This window comes from Theropithecus gelada, chromosome 13 (assembly GCF_003255815.1).
Source record: "Theropithecus gelada isolate Dixy chromosome 13, Tgel_1.0, whole genome shotgun sequence".
Taxonomy (NCBI): domain Eukaryota; kingdom Metazoa; phylum Chordata; class Mammalia; order Primates; family Cercopithecidae; genus Theropithecus; species Theropithecus gelada.
Window position 1 is genome coordinate 6262275 of NC_037681.1, and position 26917 is coordinate 6289191.

Below are 26917 nucleotides of genomic sequence, written 5' to 3' on the forward strand. Positions count from 1 at the left end.
GATCTCAGCTCACTGCAAGCTCCGCCTCCCGGGTTCCCGCCATTCTCCTGCCTCAGCCTCCCAAGTAGCTGGGACTACAGGCGCCCACAACCGCGCCCGGCTAATTTTTTGTATTTTTAGTAGAGACGAGGTTTCACCGTGGTCTCGATCTCCTGACCTTGTGATCCGCCCGCCTCGGCCTCCCAAAGTGCTGGGATTACAGGCGTGAGCCACCGCGCCCGGCCGATTTTTTGTATTTTTAGTAGAGACAGGGCTTCACCATCTTGGCCAGGCTGGTCTTGAACTCCTGACCTCAGGTGATCCACCCACCTCGGCCTCCCAAAGTGCTGGGATTACAGGTGTGAGCCACCGTGCCCGGCCTTGTGTTATGAGCTATTTATAAAATCTGAATATATTTATCTTTGTTTTAGAAAAATTGCGTTATAACCTAGAATCTATCCCTACTCCTGCCCCCCAATATCCCAGCCTACTAAGAAAGCTAAAGTCCTTTAATTATTTGTGACTGTATTTTTGCACTAATATTTTTAAGATATGCAAAAGAATATGCACAATGACAAAACCTTGTAAATACTGCAATCAGACAAATTTCTTTTACCAAAAGCATGGGAACAATAGGTTGCTTCTTATTGGAAACACAGACATGCCCATCTTAAACATTAAACTGTGAAATGACATTGGGAGAAGAGGAGGGGAGGCAGGCTATGAACCTGTTAAGGTGCTGCTATCACATCCTCAACAGAGAGGCAAGGTAACAAAGACAACCCAGCAGCCTAGGTTTCATTTGCATGTGACTCAAACTACTTCCCACCTTGACAGCTTCACAAGAGGACGGCTGGGGACTGGGAGGCACTCCAGTCCCCACGCCAGCCTTAGCCCATGTCTTGTCACTGACCACTCATGGCAGCCATGGAGGTGCATTCACCAGGTGCATCTGGGCAGGCCCACAGGAAAGCCTTGCGGAGTCATGCATTCATATTGCATGGTTTAAAGAGAAACTTGTATAATATCCTTGAACACATCCAGCTCTGTAGTCAAAATCTCTAACAGAATCCTTGAGAATGTGCGAGCTTATCTCAGTACCCAGAGCTCCTGGTAGCAGGGGGACATGTGGGCACCAGGCAAGGCCTACTGCCGCCGTTCTCTCTCAGGCAGCCCCATCTAGGGCAGATCCTGCCCTGAGAGTGTCTACAAAGCCCCATCCAGATGGGAAGACGACAGGCCCAGGGGATGGTCAGTTCACTGCCTAGGTTCAGAGATGTCTCCATACCCACCAGAAATGATCTATCCTGTTGGATTCTGGACACAATGCCAGAATCGGGACTTGAGTGTATTCACCTACCCTCTTAAAGGGACTCATGTCCTCCCCACTTCCATCCTGAATACACTGTGGTCCCACTTCTCACCAGTTCTTCCTAGTCAACCAAGAGACAGCCACGTCCAGTCACACACAGGAACACAAAAATCTCTTTAGGTAAACCAAGGCAGAGGAACTGGAGGGAATGGTTACTTCAGTGACAAGTTATAAAACCAACCAGACTTCCAAAAAAACTACATTTCAGATTTAGGCTGGAAAGGAACGTATGTTCTGTGAACTGGCTTATGTCAGGTGGAGGATGCCAGGAGTTCTGTCAACTAAAGACAGTATTTTAAGAAATTCTTAAGTCCATCAATGTCACACTTCCCATTTCACAACAGAATCATCACTACAGCACGCTCCTCAAACTCCCCCACAGAAAGGTAGGAAGATCCGATGTGTGTTTGAAAACATCCTTGACTCTTACAGAAATTCCATACTGAAGAACTGAAAGTGTCCTTTGTAATGGGAAAATGTCTATTTGTCTAAAAGAAGCCTAAAAAACATTGTATAAAGGCAGAAAAATAATAATTCAAAGGTAAAATCCATTTACTTAGCAACAATGAACTAAGCATGACCTCCCCTAGAAGAGAAAACAGATTAAAAAAAAAAACTTTAAGAGGTACTTATATGAAACAACAATGTCCAGGAAAAAAAAAAATAGAGCTAGAAGAGAAGGGGTAAGAATAAATGATATTAACAACTATAACATTTTCCACAAAATAAGAATTAGTGTCTTCCTTTTGGATAAATCAACTGAATTAACACCTTTATATGAGGTGTTTAAAACTTTGTGAACAAGTAAATACCCTACATCACACTTTTGCTAGTGCACCCTTTAGCGGAAGCAGTCACAGGTGTTCTCAACAGTACTAACTCCTGGAGTCAAGGTCTACACATTTAAAAACCTCCCCCACGTGGCCGGGCGCAGAGGCTCAGGCCTGTAATCCCAGCACTTTGGGAGGCCGAGGCAGGCAGATCACGAAGTCAGGAAATCGAGACCATCCTGGCCAACATGGTGAAACCCCGTCTCAACTAAAAATACAAAACTAGCTGGGTGTGGCTGCGGGCACCTGTAATCCCAGCTACTCAGAGGCTGAGGCAGGAAAATTGCTTGAACCTCGGAGGCGGAGGTTGCAGTGAGCTGAGATTGCGCCACTGCACTTAAGCCTGGTGACAGAGCAAGACTCCGTCTCAAAAACAAACAAAAGTCTCCCATGTGAAAAAGGTGTCCAAATGGTCACCTATATTGCCCCCAGGTAAAACAAACAAAAAAACACTGCTTCTACTAACTACAGATGATGATACAGGCTAAAATTTTTTTAAAAATCAAGAACATAGCTCAAAATAAGTGGCAGTCAATTATCCATAATATAAAGTTTTTATAGCTCAAATTACAGGCTATTGATGAGTGGCCTCCTAATACATTTCAACAATTAAATGTCCAAAGACAACAGGGCTCTGCAAGGGCAATGGCTCCATGCTCTTACTCAGTTCACCCTGCAAATTGCGGGAGAGCCTTTTACATGAGTGCTGGGATCGCTCCCATGCGCTAAGTGACAAAAGATGTTGTTTAAAAATTACCTTTAACTTTGACCTAAAACGCACAAGGGGAGTAGAGAAACACACTACATCGATTGAAACCTATGTTAATAATATTTAGGTGAGACTATCTCAAAGTCTATAAATAATCCCTATTTTAGCATTGTTTTAAAGTCTGCTCATAAAATTCCTTTGCTGCCTCCTACTGTATTATTTAAGTGCCATTACTTAAACTCAATCATAAAACAAATGAAAAATGGGAAAGGAGAAACAATGAAAGGTCACAACTAGGCAACAGTATTCATTTCCAGAATTAGCATGTAGTTATAACAACTCACTTTGTCTTTTTTAAAAAATACGGTGTGGAAGGGGAGGGCGTGGGCAGAAAAGGGGGTTAAGAAAACATCATTACCCTCCTTGCATAGTAAGCGTTAAACTCGTCTCCGATTCGCCGCAACTCTTGGGCGATCCGTATCTCCGGGCGCATATCTGCAGGTTCAGCCTGCCTCCTGGAAGCTGCATCAGAACAAACAAAACAAAAATCACACTGTGGTCCATGGATCACTGGGAAAGTTCCAAAGATAAGTCTCCAAAGGCAAGCCCATCTCACACACTCTTTCACGTTTCTGGGAGCTCCCTGACTTCAAGAACTACAGCCACGTATTAAAGGTTAGAGTGGCACAGTCTTCTACATAACTCTGGTTAAAGAATACGAGATATAGAATAAAATTTCCTTTTTCAAAACTGGAGATTCAGAATTGCTGAATTCATTCCGACCCATTCATACAGACTTCCATTTCAAGAAGCTACTCACAAGAAAATGGAAAATCCTGCCAAAGAAATAGGCTTGAAACATAATTATAACAGAACAATTTAGTTTTTCAGTAAAATAATCATTCTGATCTTATTACAAGGTAAAAATTCCTATATAACTTTCAAACATTATCTAAAAATATGAGGTGAAATGGCTGTCCCATTCAAAGCCAAATAAGCGAAACCCCGAGAAACCTGAATGAGTTGGTTTCTATGAAAGCAGGTACGATGATACAGACAGCTGTCTTCAGAAGGGCGACCCCAGGGCCAAAGTAAAGCATAATTGCATGTTTTGTCTCAATATTAATGCATCCAATCAAGATGAGCTCAAGTCTGCAAACACCACATGGAGAGAAAAAATGTTTTTGGGTCTAAGAGCAAAGGCATTTCTGAAAGGAGAAGAGAGAGGGAGGACTGCCCTTTCATTAAGCTGTCACTAACATTCACACCCAGTACATTCATCTGTGTACTAATGAAACCATTAAAAGCCATGTGACAGCCAAAATTGAAGGAGAACAAAAATGTGAGTTGTCAAAAGATCCCATTATGCATTAGGAAGATTATATTCTCCATGTGCCACCAGGAAAGCATTACACTGAGGCTAACAGTTCAGTAACGTGTACAGGAAACGAGATAATATTCTTGGATTTCCACCACTATTCACGTGTAACTTATGCTAACTTACTGTAAAAACGGGCACACCGTACTCACAATTAAACACACGTATTACGTTTTCACCAGAACAAAATATGTAAAAACCTATGATAACAGGATTTTGCAATAATAAGGAACATAACGTCCTGTTTTTTTTGTTTTTGTAAAAGGCCGGTAAAACTGACACTGATTCAGAGCTCTATAAAAGCACTTAAAAGTGAACACTTTGAAGAGTTTTTGCCAATTCCTCTAAAATCTCTTGCCTCATCTTCTCTGACCCCAGCCCCTTCCCAAGTGAATTTAACAATAATCCCACAAAAGGAGGAACTGCTGTAGGAAGCCCTGGTGGAGAAGCACGAAGGCTGATGAACAGGAAATTTTTAGGATGTCAGGCATGGCCTCTGAATACAGCCAATCATACAAAATTTACTTTGATTGTACCTGTGTCACACAAATGTTTCTAACAAATCTGTAAAAAGTCTTAAAATTAGTTTTTGAACTAAACTGGGAGAAAACAAAATCTCTGGGTAGATGGGATACCAGGTGATGCTGATGTCATAGTTCCTTTCCCTGGGCTTACCGCCCTTTAAAGAGCTACTCTTTTTAAGTGTTCATTCCCTGATTTAGAAGCTTTTAACAAGTCAGTTTACCCTTAGGGGAAGAAGAAAAGTGTGTTTTGTTTGGGCACCCACTGCACAAGGGTCTCATGCAATCCTCCTAAAGGAGATGCGCCTACCCATACGCACAAATGAATGGCCAGCCAGCAAGACACCATCACTCACCTTTCCTGAGCTTCAAGCTCCACCTGTTTCTCTCTACACATGACTGACAGAGAAAACTGCCTTCAACCCCGGAGTCAGAAGTGAAGAAAACACCAATTATCAAAAGGATATCTGTGAACTACAGATTGATGTTTTATAAAGTTGGCAGACTGGTAAAAATTGCAGGCCAAGTTACCCAATACTTAATACATCAATGATATTCACAAATCCACTCAACAAACACAAACACTCACATGCCTGACATTGTTCTAGGAGGTGCTCTGGGTATAGCAACAACAGAGGCCATGCCCTGCTCCCATGGGGCTTACCTCCTTGTGGATTAACCGCTTGATTTCAACTAACTGCTAAATTTCTTTGGGACAAGGAGACATATTTTATACTTTTTATAAGACAAAACAAAAATAACTCCCCCCATCAATTTCCCCCAACTCGTAAATAAAGTCCACTGGATTCTCTTTAACACCTTGGCTTGTGTCTGTGGTTTAGAAGCTTCCACGGCTTGTGCTTGGGCTGGCAATTGCAAACACCACCAAATACCATCAAAGGGGCAGTCTCTGTCAGAAGCCAACCTATCAAAACTAGCACTTAGTGAATACATTCAACATAGCCAGCAGGTAGGAGCTTTTAACAAGTTAGCCAATTTCAACTTATTCATCTTAAGAGATAAATGCCCTGCTGGCTTTGGCAGAAGCAAATAAGCAAATGGCCTGTTTCTTGTACAAAAAGAAAAGTTCAGTAGTTAACATTAATTAGCCTAAATAAATTCATGGATATAAACACATCCCTAAGCTCTGGCAGGGAGAAATAGAGAGGGTGTGTGTGTGTGTGTGTGTGTGTGTGTGTGTGGTGTGTGTGTGTGTGTGTGTGTGTGTGTTATAGGAGGCTGTACTGTTACAAGTCCCTAAGCAACTCTGATGCAGATGGTTTCCCAACCAGACCCTGGTGGGCAAAAGGTAAGAAACCATGGCAATGCCCTGGAGCCCTGAGACATTATCTTTAGCATTTCAGAGTTAGGAGAGTTGTATTAACCAAAGATAATGGTTTAGAGACTATGCTTATACTGGAATTGCATATACTGGAATGGGCAACAGCTACAGATTACTAAGACAGCTATCAACTGTACTTAGGTGTCGTTTTAAAAAGTTATTATGGAAATAGATACTATAAATTCACTTTGCAAAAAAGACTGATCTGTGGGGGCTACTCTAACTAGCACCTATCACTTTTTTTTTTTTTTTAAAGCCGGTGTTTTTTCGAGAAGCAAATATAGTTATTTCTTGAATCTATAAACCTAAAAGTAATGGCAAACATCCTGCAATAAAACCTAGCTAGTATGCACACAGTAGTACATGGCTACGAAGACTACATGACAAAAACACTTATTTTGACTACGTTAGCCCTATTTCTAGATTTTAAAAGGGTAGTTTCAATCTGTTAATACAGTGCAACATAAAGTTCAATTATTTCTTAAGTGACAAAATACCTTCTATGGGGATAGAGGAAGCCTCTCTTTAACTTCATGACTAATTTAATGTTAGTGAGTCTCACACCACATGACATCCACCAGAACAAATGAATGGGGTCTGGAAGCCCCACAGTGGCACTGATCAGCGCGAGAATTAAGTTTTTTATTTCCTTTAGCGTCGGTTTGCTTTGCCACCACGATGGCAAAGGGATCCACTGGAATGGTCTTCCAAAAGTGTGCCTGGAGCCCATGGGGTTTGGGATACAGAAATCTCCAAACACACGTTGCTCCACCCTCACTCCTAGAATCTTACCTGGATACTCAACCCAATTCCTCCCATCCTAACATATTCGAGCTATCAAAAAGATAGCTTAGGTTGACATTTCTAGTTTATGAGGAAAGTAAGTACCAAGCATAAATATTTTATTTTGCTATCTGCAATATGTCTGACTGTCATAAATGTTGATACCTGGTCAATAAAATGGCTTTATTTGAAATGAAAGCTCTTACTCCGTAGGAAGATCAAATTTTTAACTTGGCAATTTTATGAGAACATAAAAAATTCTTCAAAGGGGAAATTCTGATGAGGTGCATTTTTACCCACGGAAAAGGTAGTTTCAGCATTTATGAAAGTACTTCACTCCATAAACCCGGCACTAATTTTTTTTTTTTTAAAAGCACAAATAAAATATAAAGTGCTCTCGAGGTAAAGCAGCTCCAAAGCTGCAATCTGCAGCAAAAGCTCCAATCCTGCAAGCAGCAGACTCAGGCAGAGGGGACTTCCGAGGCAGGTCCATGTTTTCTTTCTCTTTACTTGTTTAAAAAAAAAAAACCCACTAATCAAAACTTTTATAATGCAATGTGTCAGATACAAGCAATTTTTGCCAAAAGTGTGCCCGCGGAATCTTCAAACTTCTTAGAAATCATGTTTTGAAGTCCAGAACTTACTGGTAACATTATTTCCTATGGGAACATACCATGAAGTATCCTTAATCCATTTTTGGAGGAGTGGGGAGGGCATTTTCCAACACCAAGGAACCTCAGTTGTACTCAAAGGTGCATGTTTCTTAACAAACTATTCTGGCTCAGCAACAGACTACTTTTAAACTCAAAGTAATTTAAAATCTTCAAAGTTCAACAACTGAAAAATTAATACCGTGGTTAAGTGGTTGATAGTGAAATCAGGCTGGGGCTTTCACAAAGGACTTTCTGTAGCGCCAGCAGCCACGGCAGGAAATTTATTTTTTTTAAAGAGAGATTGTCAATTCATAATGAGCTCTGTATCAGTCAGGCTAAACTTTCTGATTTCTCTTTAATGTCCAAGAGCTTCTACTCCAAAAGCCTCTACCCCAGTGCTCCAAGGAAATGAAGTCACATCATGACATTCTCTCTCCAAAACCCAGTCGTTCTCGGTGACGATGCCATAAAGTGACATCTAATGACAGGTGTGTGTACTGGGCGGCAGGGGCATGCCACACACAAGCATCCTCAACTGCGCCTCAGTCTGGGAACGAGGCTGGTGCGACCCTCATTTCCGAGGGACAGCTGCTGTTTTAGTTCCCGTCTTATCATTACTGGAGTTTCAAGTGTAGTACCAGAAACCAAATTAAAACTCACGGGAACGCTTCACTCCAGATGTTCAGATATCTACAAACACTCGGGTAGAATCAAGATTAGATTTTCAAGTAATCGGCGTGAATTAAGCTTTGAATCGATAGTCAACTCAGAACTGAGAGAGGATTTTACACACAGAATAGAACATACTTTGTCAAAAAGTGCACATTCTGTCTGGCACTTGTGGGAAACAGCCAGGCACAGCCGGGGACTGCAGGGCTGTAAGGAGAAAGAAGGCCTGTCCTTCAGACATTGCAGGGCTGTCTACCTTTACGCTCTGGACAGATTCTGCTTTAACCACTAAAAGCAATTAAGGATCCTGTAAAGGGCCATTTCTTTGTGGAGTCTGAAACCAGCTTTCAACCAATTCCAAGAGCTACTCCGAAAACGTTTAGAGAAGACACGGCCTCTGTCTGCAGGTGGGCTCTCTGAAGCTGACATTCATTTAGAGAAAGAAAAATTCCACGATGTTTATTCAACTTTGTAAGTCTCCATCTTTAAATATCTTCAGAAATCTCTTTCTAAATTCAGAGTTATCCAAAGCTTACAAGTGGAGGGACGCAACAGACCAGCCCACTAATGTTTCCTTATGAGACTCACCTGTGTGATGGAACGGTTTCTAGTCCCAGTTAGCTATAAGGCAAAGGACAGCAACGCCATCAGCGTTTGCGGTAAATGCTATCAGAATAACGGTTGAAATCCTCAACTCTGATGGTTCTCAGAAATAAAATAAGCAAGAAACCAACGACACACACACACCTCCCTCCAGGTCTATTTCTCACTTATATCATTTTATTTTTTGGCAATCCCAATCAATTCCGCTGAGCCACTGGATGAAAATAAAAGTTATGAGAAATAAAGTGACAGGATTAGTACTCAAAGTTTCCTCAATCTGTCTCCCTGGAACACATTTGTGTCAAAAGCCTGGGCAGTCACATGAATTCAAGACGGTGTTTCAAAAACAGCTGCTGGAATAAAATACTATCAATAATAAAGTTTATGAGATGAAGCCAGTGTTTTCATACTTATTCTTTCAACGTGCACTGCCCACTGCCTTTATGGGGCCATGGTCAAAAGAAACAGCTTTCATCAAATTCCAGCCTGACCATTTGGAAACTGACAGTAAACCAAGGCTGTGAATTTGGACAGAAGTCTGGAAACTAGTGTTCATGAGATTTTTTTCCCTCTTTCACTATTATCTGTCCCTTATAATAAAAACACAAGTCTAAAGACATTAAGATTAATGCGTTATGCCTTTTTACTCATTTCTCATTCAACATCAGAACTAATTATCCATGTCACCAGAGCTGTCCCCGTCACACATATTAACATATTTACTAGCAGCTGGAGACAAGCCAGGAACAAACCCAGACTGAGCTGTGTGTGATTCCTATATTCAAGGACATCCCCAGCTGAGTCATGACAGAAGCCCAGCATCTTGTACCATGTGGGAGACCTGGGCAGGAGCCCTCTAAGACTCCCAGCCTGTGTGTCCGCTTCCTGGGACAGATCCACATTTCCTAAGGCACTGCTGTGCTCACTGAAGAACACCGAGTGCTACAAAGTTATTCCTCATAGGGAATTGAAATGTTCCCTTCTAAGCCCCACCTCAATCTTGATTCCACCCCTGTGACTATCAAGGAAATCTATGATCCCTCTCAATCACCACCCCGCTTTTCGTCAGTGAACCTGTGCCAAATCTGGTCCTAAACCAGTTCTTTCCATGTGCCTTTTATGACATCCCCTGGGAAGCCCCTTGACCACCTGGCCCCACCTTGGTGTGCTCCTGAAATCGCTGCTCTGAATAGTGTGTGACAGTGTTCTGCCCTCGGTGTTCTGCTGGGGAAGGACACAGGACACTGAATACTGCTACCGCTCCTTAGTTTTTCTACACCAACCTTCGTCCCAGTCTGTCTCTGGGACAGCTGCAGCTCCATTTCTATAGCTTTAGATTATTTTCAGGGGATTAAAAGTGTCTGACCTGTGCCATTTTATTCTGAAAAACAAAAATAATCCCAAAACTAAGGACAGCCAAAAGAAGACCAACCCTGAACTTACTTTAGTGCAAAAACACAAACCCCTATATTTCTTCTACTGACAACGTAAACTATCCAATTTATTTCCCCATAAGAAAACTATATACAATGGTTCACTTAAGACCATTCTTTAGAATTAAAATGGTTAATCTGAAGTTACTGTAAGTTGTTTCCAGCCAAAAAACCAGATCTGGGCAACAGGGGAGGGAGATGAGAATTTAAACTAAAAATATAAGAATTTCTGATGACACAATCAGTGTGGCTTCCTCTATGAAATTTAAAACCAGTAGCAGGAAACTGGTGATTAACATCTTTTCTCCTAAACTCACATTAAGGTCTCCAGTATTCCTGTTTTCACCTCCATGATAAGAAAGACCAAGACTCAGGTCAAAAATAAGAGCAAAACCAGAATCCTAAAAAGCTACCCCTTCGGCAGTTTTTAAAACAAAAATGGAAAAAGCCTATCAATTTTATGTACATGGTTAAAACTTACAATGGTGATATACAAAGTGAAGTACAACTTAACACAGGTGTGATTACTGATAACACACTGTAGAGCTGAGACATAACGAAAGCTTCTCACTTAAAGTCACAAAAGGCAGCTGCTTCTTTTTATCCCATTTTGAATAAAAAGGAAAGCTTTTCACCTTGATTATGCTAACCATTCCAGCGGCCACTGAACTTCCCTATGAAGGGCAATTCCGAGGGAGGATCCAGTGGCCTCATCTGTAAACCACAAAAATGTTGTATAAATAAATTGTGCCATGTCTTCCCAGACAGATGACTTTTTTTTTCACAGAAGGAAAAGAACGGGAGGTAAAGTCTTCCTTAGCACAAGTGCAAGTTAAGGATGTATAGAATTCTGTGCTGAAAGACTGTGTTCTGGTGCTTTTGAAGGTCTTCCATGTGTTTGGGTTCACACATTCCTCCTCCTCCTCCTCCCCGATGCCCCCACTTTCCAGGGCAAACACAGCTGCTACCCAGTGAGTCTGTATCCTAGACGAGAAACACACTGTGTGATACAGGTAGAACTGAGATTGTTCTGGCCGGGTGCAGTGGCTCACACCCGTAATCCTAGCACTTTGGGAGACTGAGGCGGGCAGATCACTTGAGGTCAGGAGTTCGAGACCAGCCTGGCCAACATGGTGAAAACACGTCTCTACTAAAAAAATACAAAAATTCACCAGGCGTGGTGGCACCTGCTTCTAATCCCAGCTACTCAGGAGGCTGAGGCAGGAGAATCGCGTGAACCTGGGAGGCGGAAGTTGTAGTGAGCTGAGATCGCGCCATTGCACTCCAGCCTGGGTGACAAGAGCGAAACTCCGTCTCAAAAACAAGAAATCAAAAAAAAAACACAAGAATTGGGATTGTTCTAACTCAATGTAGGCCAGTTCCCCATAGGCACCAACTTCCCACACTGCTGTGACCACTGCGGAAGGGCCATGGCCCTAACACTGAGATTTCCAGGCAGGCTGAGGCATTTGCCCCAGGGTTGTTAACAGGCCTACGGGAGGACCAAGGCTGGGCTGGGTCACCTGCTGGAACCTTCCACTCCACACCTTACACTAGAGGAGCAGAGGAACACAAAGATGAGTCAACACCTTGTACAGTGTATGCCAGGCTTTCTTTGCAGAGGACAGAGTTCTAGGCACCAAATGAGCACACTGGTGAAATCCAAGTGAAAAGAGAAGGAACTGCTGGCACTCATATATTGCATTAAATGCCAATAAGAGTATCTTTAAATCAACAAATATTGCACTCATGCTATGTATCAAACTTTTTCTTAAGTTGGTAAGTTGCTTTGACTTATTTAGTAGAATTTATGCTCAAGTATCAGTAAAAATGAGGTGTAAACTCACACATATACTAACATTGTATCTATTCAGAATTCACTACTAGACTACTTCAGGTTAATGCCTTTTTCAAGGGACCAAATAACAGACAAATCAACAAGAAAATACACTTTTAGTCTTTTCTCCACCACACTTAATCCCACAGAAAAGTAACTCACTCAACAAATCAGGTTGTTGAGCTTGGCTCATCTCAGACACCTTCGCAGATGCACATGCCTAAGAGAAAATCAGATTCCATCCACTTAAGCTGCCTTCTTTAAAAAAAAGTATCCAACCACTCCTTAAGTCTTCTATAAATTGCTAATAGTAAAATGTTTTAGGAACTGGAATGGGAAGCATGTTATGACCCAGTAATACATTATATTTTGGGGAGAAAAGGCCCCAAGGTAAATAGCTGAAATCCTTACATTGAACGTATTTCCATTTAACACACACTCTTATCAGCTTGAAATGATTTTTTTTTTTTTTTAATTTTAGCTTCAAAACCATTTCACTCCTAAGAAAGGGAAGTCCAAACTAAACCAACCATTATGTACTGTGCAGAGGGCAGTCTGCCAGCACCAAAGACACAAGTTCAACCTCGGGGTCCAACACTAAGCACAGCCCAGACTCATGTCCAAATCCCCAAGTTCGGTTTCCTCACTCTGAAAGTAATGTCAAGTCCCCACTGCAAGGTTTGCAGACACAGCACTTGCAGTCGACTGGCTGGCAATGACTGTGAGCGCAGATGTGTGACTGAAAGGGAGACGTGCTCCATGGGAAGCCCTCACTCCTGCCTCGTGGTCCACACAGAAAGGCAGAACTGGAGAGCTGCATGCCAGCAGCCCTGTCTCAGGGCTATTTCTCGCCACACCTGTCTTTGCAAACCACAACTCTACTCACGAATCATGTGGATCTGGTCCAAGGCAGAGAAGAGAAAATACAAAGCACATTTTGGTTTCCCAGAGGACATTGGGGAAACAAATTCATTCTAAGCAGATACTTAAAACCACGAAGGCCTGGCCTCTTACAAACGGGTTAAACTGGGTAAATGTTGTTTGTACTGACTGTTTACTTCTGCTACCTCATAGTGTGTGAAAAAAGGTTACCAAGAAGGATCCATAACTCACTCACTCAGAAATACCAGAATTTTGATTATCAATGGCCAATAGTCTGTTTAACTGCCTTCTCACTAAAGGAGTTTAATTACCTCAGGGAAAAGAAGGAAAAAGCAGTTGTAGAAGTCTTGATTTCATTCACACAATGAACACTCCTAAGGTTAAATCAACGAGCAACCAATGTACCCCTTATTCTGGGAAAAAGTACTAAGTTTGGATTGCAAGAAAAAGTACTTGAGTCTATGTCTCACATCTCAAGACACATTTTGAACTATAGTCAAGTTTCTGCCAAATCAAATGGGCCGTCTCCAGCAGGTGTCCCCAACTCAGCCCCAATTCAGAGAGAGCTGGGGTGCGGCGGGTTTCCAGATGTCTCTCCATGATTTACCCAAGAAGCTGAGGTTCTTCTCAGGTGATGTTCGGTTCACTGGCAGGTTAGCGGTGATTCAGACCTCCTCTTCCCAACCCCTCCAGGCCAGTTTCTAGAAAAGATGTTCTTTTTTGCTTGCTTGTTTGTTCTGGGACCCAGGAGATTAGAATTGTAGTAGCATTTCCAGATGAATTCACTTCCCTAGAAGTTTCCTATACTCCTGGAACGACAACTCCTTTCCACGGAAAGCAGTACAGAGCACTTCATTACAGTCATGCTCACTAACCTGCCAGGGCTGAGGGCTCACTGAGGGGCAAGGGAAGACTGCTGTGTGAGTTTCCACCAGGCGCCTTCTGCCGATTTGCTTATGGAAAAACTCCCCATGACCCTCAGAGGTGAGCACTATGAACTCACTTGATGGCTGAGGAAGCTGAAGCTCAGACGGACTCACTGCTCCACCCAGGTTCCATGCAGGGTGGGCAGGACTGGACCCAAAACCTGCTCCAGACCCAAGGGCAGCCTGTGGGGGAGACAGCTACCAAGAGCAACCTGCCAGTACCGAATCCCATGATCCTGCCCGATGGAGATGTTCCCTGAGAGATTACTCACTTTGCAAAAAACAAAAAGGCAGACCCCAAAAGAGTAAATTAGGGGGCAAATGTTCACCCGGAGTACTTTCGGTGATGGTCCTGATGGGACCAAAGCTTGATCAGCCTGGACAAAATGTTTACCAATGCAAAAGACATAACGGTTAACACTGAATCACACAAACAAGGTACGCATGCCCAGTGACAGGCTGCTGGGAACACCGAAGACAAAGATTAAAATTATAAAGAGCCAAAGTTTTAACAAGTATTATTTACTAAATTTGTTCTGATTATAAACATAATACTAGTTATGACAATTGCATACATACACAAAGGCACACAGAAAAGACGACCTGTGGTCAGGAGCAGTGGCTCACACCTGTAATCTCAGCACTTTGGGAGGCCGAGGCGGGCACACCACTTGAGGTCACGAGTTCAAGGGCAGCCTGGCTAACACAGTGAAACCCTGTCTCTACTAAAAATACAAAAATTAGCCGGGCGTGGTGGTGGGCGCCTGTAATCCCAGCTACTCGGAAGGCTGAGGCAGGACAATCACTTGAACCTGGGAGGTGGAGGGTGCAGTGAGCTGAGATCATGGCACCGCATTCCACCCTGGGTGAGAGAAAAAGGGAGAAAAGACCACCTGTAACCAGAATACAACGATACCCACTAGTGACAGTTTAACGTATTCTTATATTTTTGACATGCCAATGAACTTCTTTAATACTAAACTAGACTATCATAAATAATCTTGCAGTTTTTTAAAACTTAACTTTAGGCAAACAGGCATTTCCCCTATGCCATTATTCTTAACACCAGGAAGACAGCAACAGTCTGCCAAATAAAAAAGGGCAGAATAATGTAGATTCTCCCCTTCCATTAGAGGACCAAGGATAGTCGTTTGGCTGTATAAACAATGCTGTGATGAACCCCCTTGCATGTATGTTTCTGCTAGCATTTCCTGAAAAAAAAAAAAGGAAATGCTACGTATTCTGCTCTGTACCTGCAGTGCAGGGTCTGAGAGATGTGGGTGGCACAGAGCTTACATCCAGCACAGGACCAAGCCTGTGAGGTCTCCAAGGACAGGTGTTTGGCTTCTGTCCACAGTGTGATGAGACTTGCAGAGAAGGAAGGCAGTCTGAGGTCAGATGTTCCACCACAAGTCTCAGCCATTGACTGAGCAGGGACCAGAAGTGGATTAGGCTAGAAATGTCATCACATGAGGAATACATTGAGAGACTGAGGCTGGCCTAACAAAGAAGGAATGGAGACAACTTAATTCTGGTGTGGGAGGTGGAGATGGGTAGGGAGAGGTGGTGGTTCAAAGCGAGTCCTGTGACAGGCAGGACGACCACAGGCATGGGGTATGTGGAGACTGGGCCAATGATCAGATTTAATGGTTTTAAAGCAGGTCAAGCAGCAAGGCATCAGAATGTACAGCATTCAACTGGCAATTAGGTGTACATCTCTAAACCTACCACAAGTACCCTAAATATAAAACAAGTCAGAATCTTTAGTAAGAAGTGCCCCCTAAGGCATGTAAAATCGGACTTGGGTTACCCAGACATTTTCAGGAGTGATGTTTGAAAGCAGCACAGAGCACGCCCTATGGGCACACCACGAGAGTCACACACAGTAGAGTTACAGCAATAGATATTATGGTTATCATCTGAAAAAGGAGGCCTGGATCACGGCTAAATCTCTTTCCATCGTTGTAAGTCTGTTATTCCATATAGAGAGTAAAAAGAAAGAGGGAAAGAAGTAACTTCTAAAATTCAGAGTAGTCTTTGCAGTCAGAGCCAATTGATACTGCTATGGTATGAATATTACATCTCCCCAAGACTCTCACTGAAACCTAACCTTGAAGGTGATGGGTGTTAGGAGGTGGGGCCATTGGAAAGGGATTAGAGATCTCACAAAAGAGACCCCAGAGAAACCCTCACCCTTTTTATCACTCGAGGACACAGCTCGAAGGTGCCGTCTAAGTGGCCCTCACCCCACACACCAAACCTGCTTTCGTCTTGGACTTATCGCCCTCCAGAATTGTGAGAAATAAACTTCTGTTGTTTATAAGCCACCCAGTCTCAGGTATTCCTTCAGAGCAGCTCAAAGGGACGAAGACAAATAGTCACCATCAACACTTAAAGGAAGCTGTAGATCTCGAGTTCCACTAAGGCGGAGAAGCCATCTCCCCAGGTCCTTCCTCTCCCAACTGAAGACCTGAGACAGAATCCCAGACGACCCTAGACAGAACACAACGAGCAGGCCCAGGAAAACTGAAGTGGGAAATAGGACGGGCTGCTGGGGACCTCAGGACGTGAGGGATGACGGACAGGGAGTATGCCATTTTCCTCACTCCCATGTATCCTGGACAGCATGCTGCAGAAGAAACCTCCGACTGGGCCTCTCCAAGAGGCATAGATAACAGCTCCATGGGAGGCCTCTTCTCCATCGCCAAGGGACTGAAAAGAGGGTGACCTAACAACAGAAAACCACTTCATGATTCCTGCCCTACTCCAGCCAAATAGCAATGGGAAAACCACAACACCCCTGGCAGCAGCTCCACAGCGCAGCATGGCCAGAGTGGGGAGTTGATCTTCCAGCCCATCCCCAGCCCAGGGGACGCAAGGGGTGCTCTGATTCCACCACCAGATGGTGTCAGCAAGCCGATCTCCCGGATCCTGCCCGGCAGAAGCAGGCAGAGGTGATCCGGCTGCCTTGCCAGAGCAGTGTTAGTAGGACAGTTATCTAACTCCCCTCCCAGGGTAACATTAGTGGGGCTAAGCAGTGAGCAGTGAGCTAAGCCTCCACCTCTACTAAACAGCAAGGTGTGGGCACAAGGTGGGATTAGTTAGTTGACATGATATTACATACACCCACTGAACCAGACAGTGCAAAACAAGGTTCATGGGCCCACCGGCTTTCCCAGCCCTAGCCTTGGGTATCTGGGCACCCAGTGGGTACTGAGTCTCCACCCTATCTGACTAATTAAAGAGAACAAAAGAGAACTCCCCGACCCAGCATCAAAGAGGGAGAATCAGGTAATGGAAAGTGGGCCTGGCTGGCATGTTGTACCCAACTCCCCCACCCTTGGTGGTGGGGGGGGGGGGGCAGAGGGAAGCTGAGTTCTGGCCTCTACTCTGCAGAAACAAGGTGTGAGGCAGCCCTCTACGGTCTCCCTGCTTCCTGGTGTCAGCAGTGGCTGAGGGAGCCAAGCTTACACACCTCCCCCAACAATTGGACACAATAAAGCAGTGTGCACCGGGGCCCCTATTTTGCTTGGAAAGTACCAGCAAGGCCAAGGAGGAATCTGAACTTCCAACTTACCTAGTAGAAACAGGCAGAAATCATAGAATTGAAAAATATAATTAAACATAAGTTTAAAAATCAGTGAATATGAGGCAAAATCAATAGAATTTACTCAATCTGAAGAGAGAGAAAATATACTGGAAAAAAATGAACAGTCTCAGGGACTTACAAGACTAACAAAAGCACTAACATTCTTATCATCAGAGTTCCAAAGGAGAGGAAGGGACTGGAAAAGTATTTGAAGACATAATGGCTGAAAACTTCCCAAACCTGGCATAAAACATGAAACTCCAGATTCAAGATGCTGAGTGCACCCCAAAAAGCATAAACCCAAAGAAACCCATGACAAGACACATCACAATTAAACTTCTTAATATAAAAGACAAAGAATCTTGAAAGCAGCCACACAGGAATGACACACAACTTAGTTGAGAACACCAATTCAAATGACAAGGGATTTCTCATCTAAAACCATAGAGGCCAGAAGAAAGTGGCATGTTTTCCAAGTACTGAAAGATACATCAACGGCGAATTCTATCTTCAGTGAAGATATCCTTCTGGACTGAAGGGGAAATAAAGACATTCCTGGAAGGAGAACTCAGAGGAGTTGTTACTAACAGACCTATCATTAAAGAACTAAGGAAGTTCTCTAAACGGAAAGGAAATGACAAAAGAAGAAAGCTTAGAACTTCAGAAAGGAAAGAACATTGGAAGGGGAAACATGAGAGTGACCATTAGTAGACCAACAGTACTTTCTTAAATCATATTTGATGATTGAAGCAAAAATCACACCACCAACTCATTCAGTGCTCAATGTACGTGGAGGAAACTTAGACAATTATATTTGAAAAATGGGGCTAAACGAGCCTAAAGAAAAGTAAGGTTTCTATTCTTCAGCTCCCGTCATAGAATGCTGTGACCATTGATATCAGCAGACTTAGAATATATATTCCACGCATATACTGTTAATACCTGGAACAACCACTAAAATAATACAGAGCACTATATTTTAAAACGCCACAAACAAATCAAAATGAAATCCTAGAAAATGTCTGCATAACCCACAGGAAGGTTAAAAAACAAAAAAAGAAACAAAGAACAGAGGAAACAGAAGACAAATAATAAAAAGGCATTTAGACTTATATATCTTATGTTAAATGTAAATGGTCTAGACCATGTAAGAGCCAGATTTGGCAGACCAGATAAAACAGGTTTATCTAAAGACATGCCATATATAAAAAACTTACCTCAAATACAACACATGCAGACTGAAAGTGAAAGGATAGAAAAAGGTAATACTATGTTAACATTAATACATTAATGTTAAAAAAGCAGAAGTGCTACTAATACCAAATAAAGTACATTTTATAGCAATGACAGAAGATTGGATCCAACATGAAGACATTTTAAATGTGTAAACTCCAAACAACAGCACCTCAAAAGACATGAAGCAAACTCTGATAGAGCTGAAAGGAAACAGCTGGAGATTTCAGCACCACATTCTCAGCAACTGACAGAACAAGACAGTAAAATCAGCAAGGACAGACAAGAACTGAACAACACAACCACCCAGTAAGATCTGAATGATGTATATATAACGAACACTCTACCCAATGGCAGCAGAATACAGATTTTTTTTCAAGTACCCATGCAGCATGGACCAGTCACCAGAAGACCATATCCTGGGCTATAAAACAAATCTCGACACATTTGTAAAACTGAAATAGTATAAATGTGCTCTCTGACCATAATAGAATCAGAAAGAAAACAGTAACAGAAAACAGGACAGTCTCCACAGATTTGGGAAAAAAACACGCTTCTAAATAACCTAGGGTCAAAGAGGAGGTCTCAAAGGAAATTTAAAAATATATAGAGAGAACTCAATGAAAATGAAAACACAACATACCAAAACACATGGGATGCAGCTAAGTAGTGGTGAAAAGCAAACTTCTAGCGCTGAATAAATGCTTACATTAGAAAAGCGAAAGGGTTAGGTAAGACTCCACCATCTCTGGTCCTGAGACATGGCCCCTCGGTTTGTGGATGGCAGTTCCAAGGTGAATGGACAGCATGCTGTTTGGAAGGCTGCCCTTCTAATTGAAGAAAATCATTTTGCTTTTGAGTTGTTTATAGCTTATAATTGAGTAAAGCATACTTTCGTGAGCAAAATTTACCTTTCTCTCTGAGTTCTCCAAAATTTGGAAACTACTCATGAGTATTCTTATTTTATGGCAATATAGTTATTTGCATAAGTTCAGTAAGAATCTGTTTTCTTTTGTAAGAGTCACCAAAATAGACCATATCCTGAGCTACAAAACAAACCTTGACACATTTAAAAGAACTAAAATTGTACAGAGTACGTTCTATATGCAATTGGACACATGGGTTGTTTTACCAAGGCTTTAACTGAATGGCATATTTTCAGATATGACCAGACTGCTTTAAAGAATAAAAAGCCCCTTGAAAAGACAGGCCTGGTACCTGTCTACACAGTTCCCTTACAAGGTTCCTGACCTTCGATAAGCAAAGAATGTCATTTTCCGACAGGCCCAGGAACCTCAAGATACTTTGGGACCTCGAGGAGAACGGAATTCACCCGATTTGTAGGTATTACAAGCAATGTTTGGTGGCAAATTTTCAGCTTGGCTTTCAAGCTTGGAGGCTTCTAGAAGTCCAATCTGAGATTTCTTATGAAAAAATTCCAGCAAAGCCAACTTAAAAAGAGCCTACATGGCCAATCACTTTTCTTGCTGCACTTTAGGCAAATAATCAGGCTAAGTATAATGAGACTAACATGTACTTTGCAAATAAACTGGTCCTTTATAGGAATGGGGAAACTGGAGAGAAAAAAGTATGCTCCAAAGAAAACTATAATACCTGTTATCAGATTCTAGCCCTAACCATTATTTTTGAGTTTTCATTACTTGCCTACAATTCAAACTGCATCCTGAATTATTTCCTAGCTACAAGTCTCTAAAGAACTGAGTTCTAATTTTCTTCATGTTCTTTTTCATTATAATCCTTATGTGGATATTAACAGTATTTATCTCGTTTTGCTTCTTCCGAGAAAACCAGAATCAAGGTATTCTGAGGACTGCAAATGATTCGTCAAAGCTTGAGAATCTCCCTCATTTGGAATTCCACTGTGCCCAATCTATTTTTCCATTGCCAAGGCACTACTGGTAAAGCTATACAAAAAGAAGCACACCCACTAAAGGCTCAGGGACCATGGCAGAAGAGCAAGGCACATGAGACTGTAAGAGCCAGACTGGGGGCTGGAGTGTGGAGGCCAAACAACTCCATCTTGGATGTTAATCTGCTGTGTTGACTTCTGATTAACCCTGGTTTTGGGAATGCCTCCAAGATTTCTATTTTATCTACTGTTCCTTGAGTACGGGCATGCACTTACTGTCAATCCTGTCCTTAGTTTCATATTATCTTATCATCAATCCTGCCCTTAAGCAACTGTCCTATACATCCCTTCTGAAGCATATACACCCTTTCCCTATGGCACATAAGCCCTGGGTCTGGAGGGTAACCATGCAGGGATCTACCATCTCATCTTGAGGCTGCCCGAGATAGTGCTTCTGTTTGTAAATACGTATTAAATGTTTCCTTCTGAGAAAACAGTAAGAAGAAAAGAGAGGAAAGGTCTCAAAACACTATTCCAAGTTTCCATCTCAAGAAACTAGGAAAAGAACCTACCTAGCACAAAGCAAGCACAAGGAAATAATAAACAATAAAATTAATAATAGGAAAGTAGAGAAAAACCAGTGGAACAAAAAACTGGTTAAAAAAAATCAAAACTGATAAACTTTTAGAAAGACTGATAGAGATTAAAAAAACACAAATTACCAGTATCAGAAATGAAGCAGGAGTTACCACAACAGATCCTGCATCCATTAAAAATATGGGAGTACTACAAATGCTTTTCACATTCATAAATTCAACAACTTAGAAGAAATGGACCAATTCCTCAAAAGCTACAAACTATCAAAACTCAACTGAGAAGAAACAGACAACCTGAACAGTCCTACAAAAACTAAGAAAAAAATAAATATATAATCTAAATGCCCCCTGCCACCCCCCAAAAAAATATTCTGGCCTAGATGGTTTCACTACAGAATTCTACATTGAGAGAAGAATCAATATCAATTTTACACAATCTCTCCCTGAAAATAAAAGAGGGAACCCTTCCTAACTAATTAAGGTCCTGATATAAAAACCAGACAGTCTTAAAAGAAAACAACAGACACCTCTCAAGAACTTAGGCGCAAATACTCTAAACAAAATATCAACAAATTCAATCCAGCAGTGCATGAAAAGAATTACAGACCCTGCCCAGGCAGGATTTGTCTCAGACATCCAAGAGAGACTTAACGTTGCAAATCAATGGAATGCCCCATATCAACAGGTTAACATAAATTAACATCAGGGGCTCACATCAATGGATACAGAAACATTTTATAAAACCTAACACCACCCATTTATGACAAAAACTCTCAGCATTCTGGGAATACAGGTTAAAACTTCCTCATTCTTTTGAAGAGCACTCATATAAAATCTACACTTAGCATCATATTTAATGATTAAAAACAGAAAGCTTTCCCCCTAAGACTGGGGACAAGGTATGGTTGTTTGCTCTCACCACTCCTAGTCAACACAAACACTAGAAGTTCTAGCTAGTGCAACCGGGCAAGAAAATGAATGTACACAGATCAGAAAGAAGACATAAAACTGTCCCTATTTGCAGATCACATAACTATACAGATCTCCCAGGAAATCTATGAAAAACTCTCAGAATTAAGGAGTTCAGCAAACTGCACAACAGAAGGCCAACACACAAAAACCAATTGTATTTCTATATACTAAAACTGAACACATGGATGCTAAGTAGGGCCAGGCGTGGTGGCTCAGGCCTGTAATCCCAGCACTTTGGGAGGCCAAGGCAGGCCAATCACTTGAGGTCAGGAGTTCAAGACCAGCCTGGCCAACATGGTGAAACCCATCTCTACTAAAAATACAAAAATTAGCTGGGTGTGGTGGTGCATGCCTGTAATCCCAGCTACTTGGGAGGCTGAGGCAGAAGAACCGCTTGAACTCGGGAGTTGGAGGTTGCAGTGAGCTGAGATGGCGCCATTGCACTCCAGCTTGGGCGACAGAGTGAGACTCTGTCTCAAAAACAAACAAACAAACACAAAAACGAGAAGTAAAAGTACAATAAATACTTCTTCTAATCCTCCCTGAGTTCTAGCTGTGCCAGGGCCTTGCCAGAACATGCAAACACAGTGTCCTTCAACAGGTGAATAGTTAAGCAAACTGTGGTGCATCATCTATGGAATACTACTCAGCAATAAAAAGGCACTATTGTTACACAATATGTCCGATTAATTTCAAGGAAATTATGCTGAGTGAAAAAAGCCAATCTCAAAAGGTTACATGCAGTATGATTATACTTATACAGCATCCTTGAAATGACAAAAGTATAGATATGTAGATCAGATGAGTGGTTACCAGGGGCAAGGAAGAGACAAAAAGGTGGCTGTGGCTATAAAAAGGTACCATGAGAAATCCTTGTGGTGGAGTTGCTCTGTAACTTGACTGTGGTGTTGGCCATACAAACCTACACATTTGATAAAACTGAATAGAAGTAAACACTCACAGACACATGAAATGGACTGCATGTGAAACTGATGAAATCTCAATACGGTAGATGGATTCTGTTAATGTAAAATTGCTGGTTGTGACAGCATACTATAATTCGGCAAGATGTTACCACTATAGGAAACTGGGTGAATGGCATATACGATTTCTTTGCATTATTTCCTATAAATGTATGGGAATCTATGATTATCTGAAAAAAAAATTGTTTTAAGATGCAAATTTAAAATTGGGTAACTAACAATTAATGTGTTTGGAACTGGTAAAGCAGAATATCGTTCTCTTCTAGCACTTTCTCTTCCCACTTAGGACCTAAAAAGTTTCCTTATTTCTCTTGGTGTCAAACAAGCGACTATGGGGTTTCAGAAACAGAGCTGGGACTCCCTCAAAGACACCTCTATTGCGAGGCTCCAGGCAGCCAGGAGGTGCTGAGGAAGCATGTGCTCTACCATCTACTTTTTGAAGTCCAAATATACCATGGAGTTTAAAGAGGTAAAACAAAACTCCTTATTTGCCTGGAGAATGCCGCTGTTTACAATGCTCATTTAATGTTTAAAATGCTCACAAGATTCGGCTGATCACTTTCATTTTCTTAGGTCAACCAAATAACCCAAGGAGTAAGCTTCTTGGAAGTGATGTGCCCTGAGTGGGAAAAGTCAAGTCTTGCTTGCTAGAGCAGCACTGCACACTCCAGCTCCTCTCTCTGTGAGGCCAGCCTGTTGAGATGATACAGAACACCAGCCACAGATCGAATTTTGCATTTTTCTAGTAGCCACGTTTAAAAAGGTAGAAAGAAACAGAGAAAGTCAATATTAAAATACATTTTAGTTAATCACCGACGAGCATGACTAGATGCTCAAGGAAGAGGGAGAGAGGTGGCTGTGCTTATAAAAAGGTATCATGAGAAATCCTTGTGGTTGAGTTGTTCTGTATCTTGACTGTGGTGGTGGCCATACAAATCTAAGCCAGTAAATATAAATCCAAACCACAATGAACTATCACCTATATCCTCTAGAATGACTACTGTTAAAACAAAAAAAAAAGTGTTGGTGAGTATGTGGAGACATTGGAACCCTTGTGCCCTGTTGGTGGGAATGTAAAATGGCACAGCCTCTATGGAGAACAGCATGATGGTTCCCCCAAAAATTAAAAATAGAATTACCATATGATCTGGCAATTCCACTTCCAAGTATATATCCAAAAAACTTCAAAGCAGAATCCCCAAAAGATATTTGCATACCTATGTTCATAGCAGCACTACTCACAACAGCCAAAAAGCGGAAGCAACCCAAGTGTCCCTGATAACTGAATGGATCCATGAAATATGTGATATACACACACTGGAACAACCTTCAGCCTTAAAAAGGAAGGAAATTCTGACATTCTGCAAGATAAATAAACCCTGACGACATTATGCTAAGTGAAATAAGCCCGTTATAGAAGGGCAAATATGGTATAAATTTCACTTATATAAGGTACCTGAAGTTGTCAAATTGATAGACAGAAAATAGAATGATGGTTGTCAGAAGCTGGGGGGAGGGAGAAATGGGGAGTTATTTAATGGGTACGGAGTTTCTGTTTTACAAGGTGAAGAAGTTTTGGAGATTGGCTGCACAACAAAATGAGTGACCTGAACACTACTGAACAGTACACTTAGAAATAAATTGTTTAGGTGGTAAATTTTATGCTTTGTATTTTTTTAACTGCAATACAAGTTTATATTTCATTTAACCTATATATTTAAAATACCATTTCAACATGTAACCCATATGAAAACAATTGAACTATTTTGCATTCTTTTTTATTTTCTCAAAATCCAGTGTGTATCAACACTGACAGCACAACTCAGTTCAGACTAGTCCTATGTCAAGTGCTTAATGCTGTGCGTGGCTTCCCTGCTGTGCAGTGCTGAGCTAGACCTTAGCTATCACCACTATGTGGCAATCCTTACAGCTAGATCCAGGTAATTAAAAACATTTTGGCGGAGCAGAGGTCAGGATCTTTTTCTTGCTACCTGCCTTCTTAAACTATTTGTCCTCAGTTAAAAACTGCTCCTTGGAAAGGCTAACAGGCAGAGGTGGATTGACCCGCAACATCTCCTGGGCTTCTCCTCTTTGTCAGGCGCTCGCTAGCATCTGCAGGACATTATTCCCCGCCCAGGGAGCTCACAAACTAAAGGAGGGGTCAGACAATTACCAGCTATAAGAGAAGTACCCACAAGACACTGAGGAAAAAAAAAAGAAGAAGAAAGCCATTAACTCCCATCTGTGAATTCCGATGTGCCAGGGAACAAGTATAAAATTGAAGACATTTACTAACATGACACTAGGGAGCATTCCTCCATATCCTAACTTTTCTCAACTCTTATTTTCAATCGTACCGACTACACTTTAGTGTACTGACTACGCTTTAATTTGCATTAAAAACACATATGGCATAAAACACTCATCCAAAAAGGCACTCAGTAAACCGACACATATGAGTGATTTTGATAAAAACAATCAGTTATTCACTAAGGTATCATTTGTCAAGTTAATCCCCCCAGAGTGTAAGGAGACTAAAATTGAGGAAAAGTGAAAAAACTGCATCTGTTGCCCAACAGATAAATATATTCCTTGATTCCTTGAATCTGTCTTCAGAAAAATCAGAGACATAAAGGAAAATATGAAAATAGTATTAATACACGTAATTACTATACATTCCTCATAGGACTTTACTTTCTCATTAGAACAAAGATGCAAAAACAAAACTTCAAGACACACTGATGTCTAACCCAAGTTGCTAGCAAAAAACTGCTTTGTGGCTAAAGGAGCCCCTGGCTAAGGCGAATCTCTTTTTAACCTCACATTTGTGTTCCACTAGTTCAAACCAATCATAATGACTTCTTTGTGAAAAACGTATTTTGCAATAAATTATCAAAAGCTTCATTGAAGAACTTCATGGATAGGGTTGAGTAAAGAATACTAAACAATGTCAAGAGAACCACTTATGAACTCAGCATTATTTCAGTGGTCTTCAGGCATGAACTAAGACTGTAGAATGTCCACAGAAAATTATGGACTACACAAATTGTAAATTTTATGCTTCAATTTAAGAAACTCACATCTGGCTAAGTTCTTTCCTCCCCCAACCACAACTCATCCTCTTCCAAAACAAATCTCCCAAAAACTTAACACTGAAAATTTACCTCGGGACATTAACTTTAAACCAAACTCCTTGTAACTTCTCAGTTAATCCTATGCATTAAACTCTTCATCACACCATCTACTGAAATGTAGCTAGTACTATAAAATTATACCTCAGGATCCACTACTTTACTTCACAGGTATAACCATTAACTGTGCATAATTATTTAGATTATGATCTTTGAAGCCCTATATCTTTCATCTCAAGTAATAGTGTTTAACTTATAATTAGCTTGTAAAATAGTATTTATCACCAAAAAAAGCATTCATGCCTGTCTTTACATTAAAAAATATACTATCTCACCCACTATTCCCAGTTCCCGGGAAGGAGAAACTATTTCCATGCATTAACCTACCATCTACAGAGACCAATGTATGCATTTTGCTTGAAAGGGACCTGGTTAGAGAAAATAGCTCAATAACCACAAGTGTGAAGCTTTTGTTGTGAAAGTGTGAAAAGCTAATAGCTTCCAGAAGGTCTTTAAAGTACATGTGTTTCAGGATACACACCATAAAGCCCTTTTTAACTCATTTAGTAAGCAAGGATGTTATAGTAAGCAAGAATGATCACATATATGGGGGAGCATTTTCATGA

At 41.5% G+C, this 26917-nt stretch overlaps 1 protein-coding gene across 1 annotated transcript in view; it reads right to left on the reverse strand.

Annotated features, from left to right (window-relative positions):
- Positions 1-26917, reverse strand: part of BCL2L11 (BCL2 like 11) — a 43016-nt gene that overhangs the window by 12813 nt on the left and 3286 nt on the right. Inside the window, exon 3 of the mRNA XM_025354802.1 lies at positions 3309-3412. Within this exon, the coding sequence (XP_025210587.1) occupies positions 3309-3412 (104 nt within the window). The remainder of the gene's footprint in view (positions 1-3308; positions 3413-26917) is intronic.